Genomic DNA, 20,088 nt, shown 5'->3' on the forward strand with positions numbered 1-20,088 from the left:
GCTTGGCTCACGTGGGCCTGGTAATAAAAAAAACAACATGTCTATGTTTTTACAGTAACAAATTTAATCATGTCAGAGCGTTCTAAGACAACAGAAATCCCTCAAGAAGAACGTGGCCTCACTTCACCTGTCTTTGTTGGCATTAAGCAGGATTTTGTGGAAAAACAAAAAGTGAAATCCAATGTGAATGGCAGGGATATTGTTGTATTTTATCATAACCAGCAATTTTATGCAATGGACCAACATTGCTACCGTAAGTACTGTCAGTAAACATTTACAGTAGAAATCTTTCCAGAGGAAAAGATTAAACTTAGTATTCAAAAATTATACCAGTGGACTAATCTGGTTAAATAAATATGGTCAAATATATATCTACCTTTTTGGCTCCTAATTTATTGTGTAGGCCAGAAAATATCCATACCTCTCCCACATAAGGGATTCCCACCCCCCAAAAAAACACCCCCCTAGAAATTCCAATTTAAGCTTCATACACTTCTTTAAATTTTTGGTCTTACAGAACTCCTCACCCCTAGGAAATTCCAATTCCTTCTGTAAGGGGAGTATGGATATTTTCTGGAATTGCATATTCAACCTTGGTATGCTAACATCATAGTCTTTCAACATATAAAAAAGATGACTAAAACAGACTGTTTTTCTGCACTGTCGATTGGGCCAGAGTAATGTAACTATAAAAATATTGATGAGGTGTTGATCAGCTTGTTCTCCAGTGCTGCAGTTGGAGAATCTTGGAAGAAAATCCAGAGTCCCAAAATACAGGACTTTGAACCGTCAAATTTTGGACCTCTTAGCTTGCATCTGGTCAGATCCACTGTTTACTGAGTTGCAATTGTCCTACGCTGATGACAAGCTGGTCAACTTCTGACACCATTATCTTTACCGAACCTCACATACATTGCATTTTTGATACCCTATATCATTTCATTTCTGTCACTGTATGGAAATGATTAAGTTAGAGTGATTTTGTGGAATTCCTTTCGTAAATGTAGTCTTCACACCGAATGTCTAGTTCCAGAAAATATCCATACCTCTGCCACGGAAGTGATTATTTCTAAGACCCCCACCCCACCCCTCTGGAAATTCCAGTTAAGCTTCTTACAGGTGTTGGTCTTGCAGAGTACCCCTATCCCCACCCCCAGGAAACTCCAATCTCTTCTGTGGGTGGAGTATGGAAATTTTCTCGAACTGCACAATATTTTGAGTGCTAAGACTAATAGAAACTCATTTCTTTAAGATGCTGGAGGTCCTTTAGAGGAAGGTGATATAGAAGTAGGTGACATTGAATTCCTCATTCCTCTATCTCTCTATCTCGAATCTTGCCAGGAATTTTCCTCTGCAACTTGTGTGACTGAAACATTTTAATAATTGTACAGCTGCCATGTTTTTTTTCCTTTGCTCAGCTGGCACATTTTTGTGTAACATGATGGGAATTAAGGCCCAAATCTCACCTGTCACTCAGTGGCCTGATTCCCAGACCCTGTATGATGTACACACCAACAAACAAACTAGTGGACAGAGTGGATGACGAAGGGAGGGGCCAGACAGAAATAAACTGGATATTAACCTCTTACTGACTGAGTGCGAGGGTCGTCCTAGGGCATATTGGCCAATTGTTGTGACAGTACAGACCGATCACAGTGGGGTCCATACAAAAATTACAGAGGGACAATATCCCCCAGTAGAGCTCAAGCAAGCTGGGTGAATGAGTAGTTTACTATATGGCACTTGGGCCTTGACCTTTCGGATTTTCGAAAGCAAAAAATACACAGCTTATGACCTGATTTCCATGGTCCATAATGCAAAATCCAGACCAAGAAAGAATCAATCAGAACACTCAAAATTACCTCAAGGCTACCTATCATGCCATATAATATTTTTTATTATTATTACTGCACTAACCACTTGCCTGTCTGCTGACAATTTTTAAATAAACCACTCATGTAAATGTATGTCATTTTTATTTCACTTTTATTAGGACGTTGGTGGGCATTGGTGCATCATTTGTCCATACCACAAACAGAGGATAACCTTGGACACTGGAGAGGGCCTGCATTTCTCATTTGATCCTAAAGATTTCAAGAAGCCACCCAAATTATGTTCTAAAGGAACTGTACAGAGAGTCCATCAAGTGCAAGTTGTTGAAGACAAAGTCTATGTGACACTTTCAGACTCAAAAGAATACTTTCCGTCAGACTACTTTTACTCCAAACAAATTAGGAAGAAGTAATTAACATCGCAAACATACTCCACAAAATAACTGTCCCTTTCAATGAAGTTTTCTAAACTTGTCTGCCTTTTATACCTCAAGTAACATCACAACACCAGCTGAAATTGAACTACTCATTCGTGCAGATAAATTATTTCATTTTCTGTTAGCTTATTAATGTATTATTATATACTGATATCATTAATTAGCTAGAACTGGTATAAAATGCTGATCATATAACGTACACTTTGAAGGGTTGTGTAGTTATTTTGCATGTGGCTATGATAAGGTTATATCTTATAACTTGCTGGATTTTCATCAAGCCCTATTTTATAAAAGAAATGGTCACTTCTTGTTAGTGTCGTCCAGTGCAAAAGCTGAAGAAAGTTTGGGAGAGTTGAAAAGAGTAACCCTTCACATGTGGTGCAGGTTTACATAACTTTTGAATTCTCCCAGACGTTTTCTTGTGTTTCCATCAGGCCACAATATGTATTATTATTATCACATTATATCATACACTAACCAAAAGCCCCACCACATCTCCCACCATCAAAAAAAAATTGTTGGCGGTTGCCAATTCTTTTGAACATATCTTCTTTCTTAGAATTTTTGGAAAGTATCTGCCAGACTCACACCTATGTGCATGGGTCTCAAACTTTAATCTTATACAGGGAGGCTAATGCATGGTTCTCAAATCTGGACTTCTCTTTAAATAATACTTAATCTTAACCACTTCTTGAGAAAAAAATATATCTGCATTCAGATTATGCAAATCACACCACTTGTCATGTAAATGTCACCAAAATTCCAAACATCAGTGAAGTTGGATTCATGTCAGTAAGTTGTTAAATGTCTTGAGAAAAGTTCTGAAACCACAGGTGTGATGCAACTTTTTGACAAGACACGGTGAATTAGTACATGTTACAGAGGAAGACATCTGTGTAGATGACTATCCGTGTTGTTGATCTGCCATGTGACGCATAGTTAACATACAGGAATAGTGCCTCCCCTTCCTAGATCTTGCGGTGATTTCTGGGCAGTTTCTACGGTGTAGGTATGTAGATTTAACAGCCACCAGTGAGCTATGCTGCCTTGTATCAGAGAGCGGGATAATGAATTTCGGGTCAGCTATCACCTGCAAGACCAGTGAGATCCTCATCTTCTTGGTCATCATCCTACAACAAAAAACAAAATTACTGCATTCTAGTCAATGCAACATGAAACTATCAATATTGAATCTGATTCTGCCTCAGATAATGCCAACATTTGCTAGAGACTCCCAAGATGCCAAGAACATAGCACCAATATAAATATATAATGTACCAGTACTTTTCCTTGTATTCATAATATCATTATCACAATATCAACACTTTGACAGCACTGTACATAGATCGTGTACCAATAATATGGTCAATGAGTATAACAGTAATGATTACACCTTCATGTCCAGCAAAATTGCCTTGAGTCTTGGCATCTTCACACAGTACACTGATGATGTAGTATAATGTGATTAATTGAAAATATTAAATATTGACCTTCATTTCACGAACATCCAGGTCTTCACCATATTGGATAGCATTGTCGATCTGAATTAGAACATTTGTGATAGAATCCTCGTCACAGAGGTTTAGAGGAACAAATGATACCATGCTGTAGTCATCAATCTGGTAATGCAGAAAAAAAATTATGCACTTACATTTAATAAATTAAAGTAAACTGACAACTAGATGATTTTTGACTGTGTTGGTGCTTTTTGACTGTCAACAAATGTATTAAGATATTTACTGACAAAGTATCTGCTGTAGTTGAATTCTATTTGAAACCATGACTGTAACTTCATGCCTAGCTTAAAAAGCTTCAGATTGAAGCAGGAGAGCATGGATGGCACAGTGGTGAAAGTGCTTGCCTCCCCAATACAGTGGCCTGGTTTGAATCCTAGACACTGAGCATCATAACTGAGTTGAGTTTGTTGTCAGCTCTCATCCCTGTTTCAAGGGTTTGTCTCCCAGTTCTCTGGTTCCTCTCCTCCCACCCTCCACAAAAACCAGCACTCCCAAATTCCAATTGATTCTGTAAATAGCAGACAAAGAGCCTCTTGCTGGATGCACCACTGTCAATTCCTATTTATTTACTACTTTATAATCACAATATAAATCGACTGGAAGATCTATACACCTACCAACCGTGCCAGGGCTTTATTGAGCTTTTTAAATTTCTTGTTTGTGCTCACTTTAAGTTCTTCCACAAGCTGTTGTGGATCAGGATCTAAATACCTACAACAGCGACTAGTCACAATCAATAATATCCTTTGTCCATCTCAAAAATATAATGCATCTTACAATCACTGTAGACACAGGCCAGCAGAACACAATAAAGGCACAGGCCCCAACTTGACCAACAAATTAAGTGAATAAGAATAAACCCCCAGCTTTCCCAAAGAAATTGCACTTGAACCCACAGCCAACTATTATTATATTTAAGCGGGAAGTAATCAAAGTCTCTGAACTATTGATGGTATGAAAAAAATTATGCAAATAAAACCCCTATTTATACTAATAAAAGCAGTTACAGGCTACTAGGCAGCCAGTGAGCCACCTTTTGGCTGTCCAGATCAAGGTTCTTCCATTTTGCAAAGTCACCACCAAGATAGAAGAGTTTGCACTTAGTTTGCTCTTGTTTTTAAAAGGCTAATGATGCATGGGAAGGGGAAAAGACACAATAGAGTCCAAAATGAAGGGACAACTGATGAAGACATTCAAACACAAGCTTATTATAATCATTTTGACCCAAATTATATTTTCACAGAGTGAAGTGATTCGATCTTTTAATTTTTTGGCAGATAAAGTGATGTTTTTACCACACCTTTTGCCAATTTATCATAGACCCATATTACCTACCAACCGTATTAAGAGACCACTTCATGTATCCCAGAAGTCAGAAGTAGGGGTTCAACTGAAGTTTCTAACTGCAGGGTTTTAAAAAATTATTTATGTCAGGGTCAACAGGAAAAAAAGCCCACCTATCTACTTGCTTCATCTGCTTCTTGTTAAGCAAGTCCATTTTGCTCATGACATTTATATGAGGAATCTCCAGCTGAATCATCGCCGACAGTGCGGTCAGGACACCAGCAAAGAACTTGCTACAATCCACAACAAACTGAGAATCAATCAGGAATACACCACACACTCGGAAGTCCCACTGATGCAATGTCTGCACCAGCTGTCGCATCACTGGCATGTGGGTGTACAGTTCTATTTGGCCTGCGGTTTAACAAGGAAAAATTAAATAAGTAGATGGATCTACACCCTGGGGTACTCCCATTTGAAAAGGTTGGAGATGCTAGTCATCTGGCTTTCTTATGTTGTTCATGACAAATTAAGGCACTATTTTTATCTTTCAACATATCTCTTAGGGTGCACTTGAAGAAATAATAATAAAAAACACTCTTATTTTTGTTTTTAGGCTTGATTTCCACCAATCTCTCAAGTCAGGTCTGCAAACCTAAGCTCCTTTCTTAACAGCGGCTGGTAATCGAGCCTATTCCGTTTTAAGTGGTATCTCTTAGGGATGAAATAAACCTCAAGCCACGCCCAGATTGGTCTCCTTTAGGGGTTTACTTGAAATTTTACAACGAGCATCTCCAACCTTTTCATATGAGAGTTCCCCTGGAATCTAGACAGCTGCTATAATTTACTATTCTTTCTGTGGTACCTGATTTAATTTGCCAAGCGAGTGTCTCTCCAATTTGCAAGTGCATGTAATATTTTGCTTCACTGGTCAGTGTAGGTTCAATTACCAGCCACTGCTTGGGAAAAGTGGCTCCACACCTCTCTCCGAATTCAAGGAAACAGATATCAAGCTTATAAGTTGGCAACCCAACTAACAGTTTGGTTGCAACAATGTTATTAATATCTTACTTGCACAATTTATTTTATTACTCACCTGGACAATCAAACAAGATATAATCATCATCAACATCTCCCAATTTTTCTTCCAGCCAATCAAAATTCTGCACCAGGTATCTAGGTGGAAAAATTTTAAATTAAATGATTTATCTATTAATTTGCATATAGTTGTATTGTAAAGATGGATTAAAATGCCAAAAAACCTTCAGGAATATAATTATGAGGCACATGTTTGGTATACTCACTTAGCATACTTTATAATGTAGACGTCAGAAATAATACAAAACTAAAAGCAACAGTTGCTTTTAGTTTTATTATAAGTGGAGCAGAGATCTGTGAAGTTCAGAAACATATTAAGAGTGATTTTCTTACTCCATACAGAAAACAAGTCCTCCATTTGGCCCAAGTCGTAAATCTTCAGCTTCCATCACATCTTCTAGTTCTACTAACTCCCTTACATCTAAAAAGCACAATAATCACTCATAAACAGGTTGATTGTTTTCTTATAAGAAACGATTTGGAAATACATGAGAGTTACAAGGAATTTTCAGGTTAACAATGACCTTGAAAGCAATTTTAATAGTAAATAACTCATAACATAATTACACACACCAGCGAGGACTTGATAGTTAAAGTGTTCCGCAGCAGGATCGAGGTTCACCACATGCACTGAACGTTGTACATTCTCACAGTGTTGCAGTATTGTATTGCAATAAGTTGACTAGGAAAAAACAGAAGAAAATAAAGCCCTGGCCAAATGGACTCGCAAGTAGTTGTAAGTAGTCGCAAGTAGTCACAGGTAGTCTCAAGTTGAACTTGGGGTTAGGGTTAGGGTTAGGGTTAGGGACTCGCAAGTTTACACCCAAATCACACACACAAAAAACATTTAGAGGCTACATATCTTGTGTTTCATTTTCTAATAGGTTGCTATAACAACAAATAAATACGGTATCTTTCAACTTGTGTTGACTTGGGTTGGGTGGCCAAATGGTGAAAAACTTTCATGACTTGCATGCAAATTTACCTCAACCAGAGTGAGCGCAAGTCATCGCAAGTCAACGCAAGTGTAAATGGAGTCAAATGGCCGAATGAAGTCGCAAGTAGACACAAGTTTTCAACTTGCATCTACTTGCGAGTCTGTTTGGTAAAAAATCAACAACCTGCTTAAAATATTGACAGTATGGGCTAAAGGTGCCTAAAACCTAAGCAGATTGAGTAGCTATGCTTTTCTTCGTCACTACCACCCTATCTCAACCTCCGCCCTACAATATCCTCCCTACCTACCTACATGTACCCCCCCCCCACAACCCGCCATTAAACTTGCAGCCCCCCATAATATGTTAAAAACACGATTGTATCACAAATTACCAGTCAAAATGAGCTTATGCATGGCAAGAAATAGGTTTAGTCTGACCGCAGCTGACATGTTCAGGCACCCAAGCTTTGTGTCTCAGTCTTTGATCTTTTTCTTCGTTTGTTTTTTATAGCCTGGCGATTTTTACATGCATAGTTTTGAGAAGGATTTGTATTCCAAATGTCCAATAGATAAGCTTACCAACCTTTCCGCTCCCAGCAGGTCCCATAATCAGTTGTGCGTACCTCATGCTTTCAAGGAACTTTCCAGAGTTGAAAATGCTCTCCAAATGCCAGGCGTTTCTGTGCGCTTCTGCGCCATTGCATCGTGGGTAAAAGTTGCTGCGCGCGCGGGGACTGGCCATTAACCGGCGAGAAGTTCCTTAGAGCATGGCGGCGACACGAAGGTTGACGAAGGTAGGTTATCTTAAAACTGAAACTCGCTTAAATAGAGCTCGGAATTACTTCTCTTCGAAATTAAAATCGTTTAATGATGTTTAAGCAAGAGAAATTTGGGTAATAATGCGCTGACCTGTGCATAATTTAAACAAAACGTCGCTGAAATTGTTGATCGGAATCCTGGTCTGACAAATTGAATCTGATCTCATTTTGTTCCCAAACTGCAGCTGTCTGTTTTATTTAGTTCATAGTTTCACCAACCTGATCTCAAATGCCCTCCTCTCAAGCAATAGTCACGTATTTTGTAATCGTTGGAAACGAAATGTACAATGTTGAATTTCATTTTGTGGTTGCATATTTATTACATCACAAAGTTTCGATAACTTGCAATCGTTAATTTTGCTTTGTGAACTGACCTTTAAGTTTTCCGTTACAGGAACTGACAGACCTCAGAAAATCTGGAACAAAAACTTTTCGTGATATTGTCGTAGATGAAACTAATATTCTAAACTGGCAAGGTTTAATAGTACCGGTAGGTGGTTATTTTCTCTGGAACTAGTTGAATTGTACTTAATAATTTCACTTCATTATTTGTGTTCAACTTCCGTTCACTGCCTATTCCAGAGCAGGAAAAAAAGTTTGAAATCCAGTTGTCCAGTGGGCCAGTACATTTCAGTTTTCAGTTGCCCCCACTAAAATAATCCTTGCCCAATAGGTGTGCAATGTTCATGTCTTATCAACTAACAAGGACCACGCAACTTCCATTTTCACTTGCCCAAGAGCAAAATTTACTTGCCCCGAGCAATCAGACCTGGGTTTTTCACTGCCCTGTATTCTTGCTCTAATGAATCACTCTAATAATTATTTTCTCCCTTTTATTTCTTGATTGCCTGTTATGCCAACCACATGGGGTAAACCTGGCCAAATTATGTCAAATAATTGTTAAGGTTGATTTTAACTGATTAGTTGTTTATCAACAAAAAAAGTAATGTTACTAAGTCATATTTGAAGCAAAACCTTGCACTACACTGTAGTTACTGTTGTATCAAGTTATTTAATGAGATATAATTGTCATATTATATATTTACACTGTAACCTTTAACTGTAACTAGGTTTGTACACTGGTAGATGTTTGATATGAAAGTATGCTGAGAGATGCAAAATTAAATGAAGTAGAACCTTTCCCCTATGATTACGTGACATCTTTTCTAGCTGTTCTGGAAGCCCTGCAATAAATGTTATCAAAAGTTTCATTTTCAAATGTTGGAATGCTCTGGAAAACAAGAAAGAAGTAGCAGGTTCAGTAAAATTCAAACAAAAGAAAATTAGTGCCAGAGTTTGGTAAGGTATTATGAAACAGAATGGTTTTGTGTTTGTCTTGTTTTTCTTTCCAAACAACTTTTTTTAATTTCATTGGCTGTTACATGCTCGCTAGCAATGGTTTTGATACCAAATTTGCAGATTGAGTGTTGGAATTCTGAATATGTGGGGACTTTTAAAATGTTTGTTTCTTGTTTACAGGATCAGCCACCTTACAATAAAGGTGCTTTTAAGATTGAAATTGTTTTCCCTGCAGAATATCCTTTCAAGCCGCCAAAGGTGAGACTTGTGTTTTTGTCATAGGGAAATAAATGCCTTCATTCTTTAAATTGTGGTAACATGACTTAATAAAATTAACTTGACCATTTCAGTCTGGCAATTTCCCGTCAGGCTGACATTAAAAGAACCTTGCATGCAAAAATTTAGCTTGAGGGAATCCAATTTTAGTGAGATATAAGTTAAAAGATAAATTCATACCCCTAAGGGCAGTTTAGCAGGAAAGTGAAGATATTCAAGCCTAGACTTGCCACAAGCCGACCTCATGAGTTTCAGGATAGAATAGCTAAGCAAGCCAAGTGAGTGTCAACGAAGTCATGAGAGGCCAACTTGTGTCGCTTGAAGGGTTTTCATGCGCATTTCGTGCCAAAAGTAATGAGTGGCATGACTTGCAACGGGTGTCTCAGATTACATATAAAATGTAATTATTACATTTGCGTGTCTTTACCAGAATCAAAAACAATCCCATGTCAAAGACCAAATTTGTTTACCATGCTAAAGTTATTACAAACAAAGGTTTGAAACAAACGTATAAGGGGGACAAAAAAAGGCCAAATTTGAGTTAATTGTTGGAAAGGAGATCTCCCATGGCAAAGGTTTGACAAACATCTTGTGTCCAAATTGCGCAGATAAAAGCAAAACCGTAGTTCCAGGTAAGATGCTAAAGTTAGGTCTGAGACCTCATCTTTCATTAGGTGAAATCAGCGGTACCACCATTGAGACAACAACGTTGCTATTCTCTCAAAAGCGTATGCAATCAACCCCATATTGAATTCAACTGTAAGTCACATTTCGTTGCCCCTTATAACTTGTGTTTGACAGTTCGGTCCCCAAGGAATATCCATGAGAGCTCTGATTGGTCAAAGCACAGCAACCCATTTTTTGCTCCCTAAAATTGGCGACAATCAAGTACAGAAAGTCCTTCGTCTGGCGGGTAATAAAATTATAAACAAGACAAAGCACTTTTCTGAAAGCCTAATTCAAGCCGCATAAACTGAGCTTCAGTTTACAAAAACAAATCCAATAAGCTCTTAAATTTTGCAGGACACCCAGTGACACTTTTGTAATCTACATGCAATCTACATTAAAGGAGCTACGTAACAGTTTGCGCATTTAAAAAGTTTAGCTTAAATTTTGTAAATTTGTCGTTTTTAATCCATGTCAAACTTCTCCATCCTCATCCATCCTCTTTCCTTTATGGTTTATTTTTATGTCTTTGGTAGTGTTCTATCTTGGTGAACTACTATTCTCAGGTTTCCTTCAGTTTAAAGGTAATTTTGTATGTGGCCAAAAAAAAAACTGAAAGTGCAGTGACTGAGCTCCTTTAAAAGGTCAAACAGGAAAATTATATACCATTTGGGCCAATATCTTGTCTGTTTTAATGGCAAAAAAATGAATTGAAAATCACAGCATCTGTCAATGGGACCACCTTTTGGGCAAAATGTTTTTAACACAAACCAGGAGAGTAATATTTCTTGAAAAAGGAATTGAATGCCAGTGCCTATGACTTTTTCAGATTACTTTTAAGACGAAGATTTATCATCCTAATATTGATGAGAAGGGTCAAGTGTGTTTGCCAATCATTGGCCCTGAAAATTGGAAGCCAGCGACAAAGACAGACCAAGGTTAGTAACTTTGATCATCTGCACAGTGACTAATTCCAACCTGTTTTAAGCTGTTTACACGTAAAGCTTGGCAGGTAAAGCTGTTTTAACAATACCATCCTTTGACAAAGTTTATCCTGAAAATTGTCCTTTAGTGTTGTAGAACTTTAGTTTAGTAATGCCTGCAGGGAATCATGGTAGCTGTATTCATCTTCTTGGACTGGATATTAATTGTTTTGATGAACTGCCATAATTCCCTGAAGGTGTTGCCATCTCACAGAAGGAATTGACCATTTTCTTAGTAACACAACAACAAGAACGACAACTTTTATTTCACCCCAGAGTTAGAAATTACAATGTTTTAGCTAGAGTTAGAACAAAAATGGTGACAAGAGAAAGACAACAAGAACACAGTAATTTTGGAACTCAGTAGTTATGGTAATTCTGTTAACTCTGTCATGATCATTAAATTTGAAAGTCAAAACCCTAGGTTGTGGCTTATGGCAGTTCATGGCTTATGACTGATGGTCTTACAGGGAGGTTTGGTCATGTTAGCTTTATGTCTCAGGTCCCATCCACACTACGCCGGAGGAATTTGAAAATGCAGCTTTATTTCTACAGTTAGGCCTACTGTCCACACTAATCTGTCACTAAAACAGAGCTTTTCGAAAATGTTCTTCAAACCAGACGAATTTGAAAACACCAGTTTTGCATTTTAATGTGGACAGAAAACATTTTGAAAATGGAGCTTTTTGAAAACATTGACATCACAATAATAATGTGATTTCCCTACCTGAGTTTCCCCTGAACCACAAATCCAAGATGACCGGTATTTGGTGCAATTTCAAATTCCTCTGGCATAGTGTAAATTTCTTGGCTTACAACAGTCTTGACATGTTCTATTTTTCAGTAATTCAAGCTCTTTTGGCTCTTGTACACGATCCTGAACCAGAGCACCCACTCCGTGCAGACTTAGCTGAAGAGTATACAAAGGATAAGAAAAAGTTTCTCAAGAATGCAGAAGAGTATACAAAGAAGCACGCTGAAAAGAGACCCTCTGACTAATAGGCTGTTTCGACTACTTGTTTAATTCTAGGGACACATAACAGTCCAAATCTAGCTTTTGGCATCGTCATTTGTATATGCATTGCAAAATGTGCTTTTCATCTAACTGCTGATAGTTTTAGTTTTCTGTCTTTGTAGTAGTCAACTGCTCCAGTGTTAACTGTGTTTAACCCAGTGTAGGCCAAGTTCGTTCTTGCACATTTTGCTATAACTCCTAATTGAATTCATTCCCTGATCTGCACTAATGGCCTAAATTGATGTATTTGGTAATGCATGGATAATTGTTTAATTCTCACTTTACAATCATCTGTAATGGGCTGGAAGAGTAGCTTCACATTCAAATCGCTGTCACAAATTGCTGTCACAAATTGCTGTCACAAATTGCTGTCACTCCATCTTCTTTCTAGTTATTACTACAGCAAACTAAAGTAATTTTTAATGTAGTCTTGTAGCCTTGTAGCCTTGTAGCCTTGTAGATCAGATGTATCGGAACCATTATACAGTTTTCCCATTTTTGATTAGTAATGGTAATTAATATTTTTGGCATGTTTTGTTGGTTTTTTTAATCCTTTCCAATTCCTACTGATCAAAGAACCTTCCACACACTCAGGCTAACTTGGTTGTTGATCTGTTCATACATTAGGAAAACCAAGATAATGATGTCAAGAGCATACTTTAGATTGAGTAACAGCTGCATGTTTCACTGTATGACAGTTTGAATGGCATTAGGGTATGGTTGAGCAAAATGTTCAGCAGCTAGCCAATCCAAATCCAACACAAGGCTTTGTGGTAGACTTTGGCTTATATCACATCTGTTCTCTTTCTCAGTACTTAAAGTGACTGAGGAGTACCAACAGAACAGAGGTGGTAATCATAACATCACATCAAAGAGTTCTGGTTTTGTTTTTGTATTGTGGTTACCTTAGAGGAGAAAGACCCTGATTATTTCATCAAATTTTACTTAAAACGTTTGTGTCCAAAATTGCTTTTAGGTACTTTTATTTATTAAAGGCATAGCAAGCTGAGTTATTTCTCTTCACTGTGTGGAAGCAATGACAAAAACATTACTCTCGCCCATTGCTGCATTTATCTGCAGAGAGGACAGCGAGATGTATTCTGTGGTTAATTTTTTTTCCTTACTTGGTTAAAAATAAGTCAGATATCGACTGTATGAGGAGAGTCAAAAGTGTTAACCCTTTCATTTCCCAGCAATGGCTAACTTGCTTTCTTACATTTTTAACAACAAATTTCAAAATGGCAGGTAATGAGATCATCACAGTGAGGACATCATGATTAAAAACTTAACTCTCCCAACGTGAGGAAAGAAAATATGTGACAAATAGTTGGGAGAATGTCAGGCCAGAAATGTGAAGGTTAATGCTGATTTAATGTGTGGCAATGTTTTCAAATGATTTAGTAAAACTGCACATTGTTTCACCAATGGAACTTTTGGTTTTGTTTTATGAGGTGGTAGCAATGTGTGTTTTCTGCACTGTCACTCTAGAGAAGAAATGTTAGTAAAATTCTCCTGTTGCTTAAAGTGTATCCAGTTTTTGAATAAAAAGAAATTATCAAAGTCTTGTTGACAAGCTTTGGCTGTTCTTCAGCTGCATTAGCCAGCGTTGGTTTTAGGTGGAAAACAATGGGAAAAAGAGGCATCCAAATGCAGGCAAAAGAGGAGAGACCCTGATTTGGGAACTGTGGTTAGTTCGGGCGAATGAAAAACTAGATTTGACCAACACCTTCATCAACCCTCTATGGACCGGGGGTAATCTCTAGCCCAGATCTCCCATCATTTTAGCATCAAACAAAGTGAGATCTGGGTACGAGATTACACCAGGAGAAACCTTCAACGATCACAAGACGATGCGAGTTATGTGTTATAGACTTCAACTAGTCTCTCTTGTTTAGTCTGTCGAGCGCGACCGTAAGTAAACCGCGAGGAAAAAATGGCCGCGTGGAAACCAGGGGGTGAGACGCGCCCAGGAGTCCACCCCAAGGAGTTCGCGCGGCCATTTTTTTCTGGTGGTTGTCTTTCACTCGTGGTCTGAGAGTTACCGTCACAGTGTGAAGAAAAGTTAAGTACTTTTTGTAATGGAGTTGAAATTTGTAAATAAGTTGACATAAGTTAGGCAACGGAAATATCATCCAAATTCATTCCTTGGCGTGGATTGCTCATGTCTACGTCTGAAGACGAACGTGACAGTATTGTTTGCGTTACTCAAAGTGCGTGATATTTCCGTTGCTTAATGTCACGCTTGACATCTAATGATAATTTATCCTCGTCCGTTCGCGTTCGCTTACTAGATTCAACTTAACTCCAGGTATGTACCAAACTTTTCTTCTTGCTGGGGCGGTGACCCTCGTCGTCCTATGGTTAACTTTGAGGTTTCTTGCAAAACGAAAAGTGCAAAACTTGCACACTAAATATGTCTTCATTACTGGATGCGACTCGGGCTTCGGTCGTGAAACCGCCATTCGTTTGGACAAGATGGGAGTTCATGTATTGGCCGCCTGTTTAACGAAGCAAGGAGCACAAGATTTGAAATCGATGACGAGCGACAAACTGAAAACATTTCAAATGGATGTTACAGATTCTCAGCAAATTAAGGATGTATTTAGACAAGTGAAGAACCTGCTACCCTCGGGACAAGGTAAGGAAAAATGTTTACCTCGGCGTCCACATAAAATGACAGGAGTCATCCGAGGAAATAGTTCTTGTACTAATCTACCTTATGATCCCTTTATTTTCGCGAGACTTAAAAATATTCGCGAAATTAGTCCCCCGAAAATTAAAGCCGCGAAATTTAGTGACCTTTATAAAATCCATTACTTTTTTTCCATCTGTTGTGAGTTTACATTTCAATTAATTAAATGCGAGTTCAGTCGAATGTTCGACTGATCCAGTCGAATGTACGACTGAAGTTCGACAGTTGATTTAAACGCCGCATTTTACATGTGTCGAATCTAATTCATAAATTATGTTAAATAAATTATGTTAAATAAATTGTGTTTGCTCGAATGGGAATTAACACGTCGCTATCGCCCGCGCTCAGCAATTTTTTTCGGCAAAAGATGCGACGTTTAAATCAAATCAGCCGAACTTATTCATTCGAGTCGACTAAAATTAGTATTTGATTCGGCGCATGTAAAATGCGACGTTTTAACTGGGCCTTAGTTACTGTAACACTTCCTCAGTACAGTCTTCAAATTTTCCACCGGTATCTGGCTCCCTACAGTTCTCTGTGATTAGCTGCTTAAGCCTCTTCACGATGGCTTCGTTCTTTTCAGAAGAATAAAATACAGAAATGGAAGTTTAAAAACGAGCGCCAGTTAGTTGATTCGCGAAATTTAGTTACCTTGAAAACGGTGATTCGCCAAAATCGCGAAATTTAAGTCCTGCGAAATATTTCTATTCCAAATTTGCGAAATCAAATTCGCGCGAAAATAAGTGGTAATTAGGTAACCTGCCTGGGGAGATACAGCGAGCGAGCGAGCGAGCTAACGAGCGCGCCTGGGGTGAGCAAAAAATCCTTATTTTTCGCACTCGCTCGCAGTTTCGTTCCCTTCGCGTGCTTTTGCAAATAATGAACCTAGTGTTAATACAGCTTAACGCTGGTTTTCCAGTGACGGATCTAGGGAAGGGGCCCGCCCCCCTTATTTTGGGTAAAAAAAGAAAAAATCACAGAAGAAAGAAAAGCCGGCAGGGCAAGCAAAACAAAACCAGGGCCCCTCCTCTTAGCTCAAGGTCTGGATCGGCCATTGTTTTCACTAGCAACGGAGTTAGAATCGGAGTAGCAGTCGGAGTTGCTAGTGAAAATCGAAAATCTTAATTTTCCACCAAGAAAGTTAACTGCAGAATACCCTGCCACTCGATTTCATTCACTTGATCATTCATGCGCATTATGCGCAAGTAGAATTGAGAACAATAGTGGCGGGGTATTCCGCAGTTGCTCTATAAATAGGCTATTTTTGCAATATTCGAATCATCGTTAAATCTCAACGTTAGAAGGCATTCGTCCGAAAATTGGTGTTCTGGCTATTTAAAACATGCCCTTTCCAGTTCTGAGATTCATTTAGCTGCAAAAGTTTAGAAATTACGTTCGCGTGACCAATTGGTGTAAAAGACCAATTTAAGCTTATTAACTCTAATACTATGATAAAATTTTAAATATATTTTTTTAAACAGAAAATCGGTAGCAGGGCACCCAAAATAACATTAAGAAAGTAAACTAGTCGCGTACAATCAAAAAGTGTGAGGGTATTTGAAGCACTCGTGCAACCTCATAAAAATTCTTGTTCTTCGTGCAAAACTCGTTACCAGGGCCCCAACGAGGTTAGTACTCACGAGTTCTTCACTTTCAAGTCAGTGATGTTGCTGAAGGGCTTTCGTGTTCACAACGCGACTCTATGGACCACCCTAACAAAATAGAGGTATCAGATCCTGTCACTATAATTAACAACGCTATGAGGACGCAATATAATAGAGGAGCTGGTTCCTCTGACTGGATACTTTTTCCAGTAATGCAACAAAATAGACCAATTTCGATATATTAAAATTCAGCCTAAAACAATAGACCTCAGTGCGAGGCTCTGGGAAATAACTACAGAGTTTGTGGGGTTTATTCCCCAGAGCCTCGTGCTGAGGTCTATTGTGTTAGGCTGAATTTTAATATATCGAAATTGGTCTATTTTGCCGTTAAAATGATTATTTACTCTCCACTTAACTAAATTCCAGGCGTGTGGGGACTGGTGAACAATGCCGGAGTTTTTACCGTTGCGCCAATAGAATGGACACCGCTGGAACATATGAAGCACATCGCAGACGTCAATTTGTGGGGAATGATTGACGTCACTAAGACCTTCCTACCGTTGATTAAGAAGTCCCAGGGAAGAGTGGTTAATTTGTCGAGTATGGCAGGTTAGTTATAGTACACGGCATCACAAAACCTCTCCGTATTAACGGGTGGCCGTAAGGCAGGGTTTCACTGTAATATTATATCAGTCAATAACGCGATGTTTCCCCCAACATTTCTCGTCTACTTTATATCGATTTGCCATAGAAGTATTCCGCGCCCCTTGGAATTTGAATATAGCCAAAGTCCTTGTTTTCGTTTTCGCTACCTAACACAACGTAAGCGGTGTAAACGAGTTGTTTCACGTGCCTTGCAACCAACTTTTTTGAAACTTCAGCTGCTGGTGCTGTGCCCTCTTGGTGCATCTCTTTTGTGTGTATGTAATAAACCTCTCTATGACTAACTATCGCGTTGAAACGTTTCCTGTAAACAGGACGTCATTGGTCATGGGCTCGTGTTTTCCAACCCTCTTGACTTGAAACGGAGAATGCGTTGCTCTTATGAGTTTTGGTAGTTACTGCTTTCTAAGGTATTTTCTGTTGTTGCAGGTCGCATGTCGTTTCCTCGTGTATCCGCTTATTGTATCTCCAAGTATGGCGTTGAAGCCTTTTCAGATGCCCTCAGACGAGAAATGAGCCCGTGGGGAGTGTTGGTCAGCATGATTGAACCTGGAATGTTTCAGACTGGTATAGCACACACTGTTGGTGAATCAATGAAACAGCTTTGGAATAATCTGAGTCCCGAGATGAAGGAAGATTATGGAGATAAACGTCTTGACGGAAGTAAGTTAAACTGTTGTTGCAATGCCAAGTATAATAACATAAGAATATTTTTTTAACAAAAATAATTTTGTTTTGATAAGAAGCAAAAACGATGTAAGAGTAAGATTAAAAAAGGTAAGCTAAACTCAAACATAAGGTAAGGGTTTTCTACTCAGCTTACTCGATCTAAAAATAATTATCTAAGCGAGGTAAAAAAAAAAAAACTACCCCTAATTGTTTGTACAATACGCTCTTAAGAATATAATGCTAACATTTTTTTAGAGGTAACAGAAAACGTGCGACCCTCTTTTATGCTATTACACCTACTTGGTAATGCTACTGTGGGATTAACGCTTCGAATATTTCTACTTTGCTGACTCAAGGTGTGTATACCAGGTCAAAGCTTGTCCCGCGCTGCCGAAGATTATCGTTGTAAGGTCCATGTAAGGAGTGATGCAACTTTAAACGTCACTGGTATCAACATACCGAATTATAACCGAACTTGAAATGCAAATAAAAAGTAGTTTTTTTTTCTCTGAGGCAGATGACTGTCAAGTACCGACACTCTATTCAGTGGCGGATCCAGACCTTGAGCTTACGGTGGGGGGGAGGGGGGGTTGCTTGCCCTGCCGGCTTTTCTTCCTGCTGCGATATTTTGGGGGTTTTTTTTATCCAAAATAAGGGCCCTTCCCCAGATCCGCCATTGCTATTCACAATTCTGGTGAAAACACTTCGATACATTGTATATATAAATATTATGTGCTGTATCGTAAATTTTCCCCCACCCCCTTCAGATACCCCACTGTTTATATATGGCACACCTCACAAGCCCCTCCCCTCGCAGTCCGTGGTACTACAAGTGAAATACAGTTCACAACTCTTGGCAGACATGTTGCCCATCAGAATATTTAATTCATCTCTTGTAAGGTTCCATTCTTTGGCTTGTGAGCCACCCTGGACAGAGACCCCTTCCCTGATGTCATAAGTCTTGTTAAAACCCCTTACGAAGTTGCATAAGCCCAGGGCTTCATGGTGCCCTTTAAAAAAGACAGACCTTGTCAAGGGGCACTTTCCAATTTGTGGCAAAGCGGAAGAAGGAACCTGGTTGTTTGGTTACCATTAGTTCTGCGACACTAATGAAAAAACTTCGGTATTTCTCTATACTTTATAGTTTCCATGGCGAAACGAACGCAACGCGTGATAGAAAAAGAAACCTCACCAGACACTTACAAAGTTGTGGACGCGATCGTGGATGGCCTGACGTCACAGGGACCCCAGACACGTTATGTGGTTGGCACGGATGCAAAGCGAATCGTGCTGATGTCGAGTTTCCCAACGTTTATTGGTGATTACACTTTACGTGAGAAAAGGCGCAAGTGATTTTACTCCACAGTTTTTACTTCCTCTTGAGAGCTGCATGTCATACGGGAAAAATTTAAACTGACAACACCACCTCAACAAGAGTCTATCATGTTTTGTTCTCAAACTCATTAATAATTCATCAAGTTAAAACAAAGAAAATCACAACCGTGAAGGATGATTTTGACGATTTTACTTCTCCTTTTACTCCTTAGTTTTGTTTCAAACACTCGAGACATTGTTTCATCGGGCTATCCAAACACCTATTTCGTCAAAACTACTCCGCTGCGCGTCGTATTTTCAACTTTCTTCTCGGTGTTTGGATATCCCGAGGAAACACTGTCTCTCGTGTTTGATATATTACTTTAAAATGTCCCACCTTCAAATTATCGACTGAATTCACCCCAACACACCTCCTTGAAGTTTTACCCTGTCCTGAGTATTGTTTTTACATTATTAAAATATAAAAGGAGTTACCGTAGTCTGCACGAACAGAACTATATATTTACTAAACAAAGCAAAAAGTGTTTCTGTCGAGGAGCTATCGGTCTGATAGTTGCCCCGCGGAAATTTGATGCTCTTAAAACTGGCATATTTGCCCTCGAAGCTTCGCTTCTCGGGCAAATATTTGTTTTAAGAACATCAAATTTCCGCGGGGCAACTATCACCCGATAGTTCCTCTACAGAAACACACTATTGTTTACTTATAGTTCACCACTAAATTTTCTTCCGTGCGCCAGTTCAAAAATCATAATGAATTATTTTAAACATTTTCAGATGAAAGCCGTGACAGGCAGATGTAAAATTTGAAAAAGAAAACCGACAAAAACCCACTTAATACAATTTCAATTCTTTATTTTCTACAAACCCGCTTGTTTACAGAAAAATTTTCACGGACGAGTACTATCCATCCGGGTATTTTCCGCGGACGGGCACTATGGGCTGATAGTGTCTCTCCGCGGACGA

The 20,088-nt window shown here is 38.8% G+C and overlaps 4 protein-coding genes across 4 annotated transcripts; 3 read left to right on the top strand and 1 right to left on the bottom strand.

The window, feature by feature from the left end:
- The first annotated feature begins 14 nt into the window (after positions 1-14).
- On the top strand, positions 15-3,955 carry LOC110051811 (Rieske domain-containing protein-like). The gene is made up of 3 exons (XM_020757885.2): positions 15-253; positions 1,253-1,287; positions 1,994-3,955. Exons 1-3 carry the CDS (start codon positions 70-72, stop codon positions 2,243-2,245), a joined length of 471 nt encoding a protein of 156 aa, XP_020613544.1. The 5' UTR covers positions 15-69; the 3' UTR covers positions 2,246-3,955.
- LOC110051807 (GPN-loop GTPase 3-like) lies at positions 1,960-7,847 on the bottom strand. Its single transcript, XM_020757881.2, has 8 exons — positions 7,689-7,847; positions 6,742-6,850; positions 6,502-6,589; positions 6,167-6,246; positions 5,244-5,484; positions 4,404-4,497; positions 3,760-3,888; positions 1,960-3,399 (listed from the first exon to the last, which is right to left on the bottom strand). Exons 1-8 carry the CDS (start codon positions 7,845-7,847, stop codon positions 3,349-3,351), a joined length of 951 nt encoding a protein of 316 aa, XP_020613540.2. The 3' UTR covers positions 1,960-3,348.
- LOC110051812 (ubiquitin-conjugating enzyme E2 L3-like) lies at positions 7,838-13,722 on the top strand. Its single transcript, XM_020757886.2, has 5 exons — positions 7,838-7,899; positions 8,318-8,413; positions 9,403-9,480; positions 10,994-11,102; positions 11,992-13,722. Exons 1-5 carry the CDS (start codon positions 7,873-7,875, stop codon positions 12,144-12,146), a joined length of 465 nt encoding a protein of 154 aa, XP_020613545.1. The 5' UTR covers positions 7,838-7,872; the 3' UTR covers positions 12,147-13,722.
- Positions 13,723-13,987: 265 nt separating this feature from the next.
- On the top strand, positions 13,988-19,603 carry LOC110052080 (retinol dehydrogenase 16-like). Its single transcript, XM_089279897.1, has 4 exons — positions 13,988-14,800; positions 16,885-17,067; positions 17,551-17,784; positions 18,935-19,603. The coding sequence occupies exons 1-4, from the start codon at positions 14,473-14,475 to the stop codon at positions 19,141-19,143; spliced, it is 954 nt and encodes a 317-aa protein (XP_089136023.1). The 5' UTR covers positions 13,988-14,472; the 3' UTR covers positions 19,144-19,603.
- The last annotated feature ends 485 nt before the right edge of the window (positions 19,604-20,088 follow it).

This window comes from Orbicella faveolata, unplaced genomic scaffold, assembly GCF_042242905.1.
Source record: "Orbicella faveolata isolate gen_17 unplaced genomic scaffold, um_ofav_v1 contig_47, whole genome shotgun sequence".
NCBI lineage: Eukaryota > Metazoa > Cnidaria > Anthozoa > Scleractinia > Merulinidae > Orbicella > Orbicella faveolata.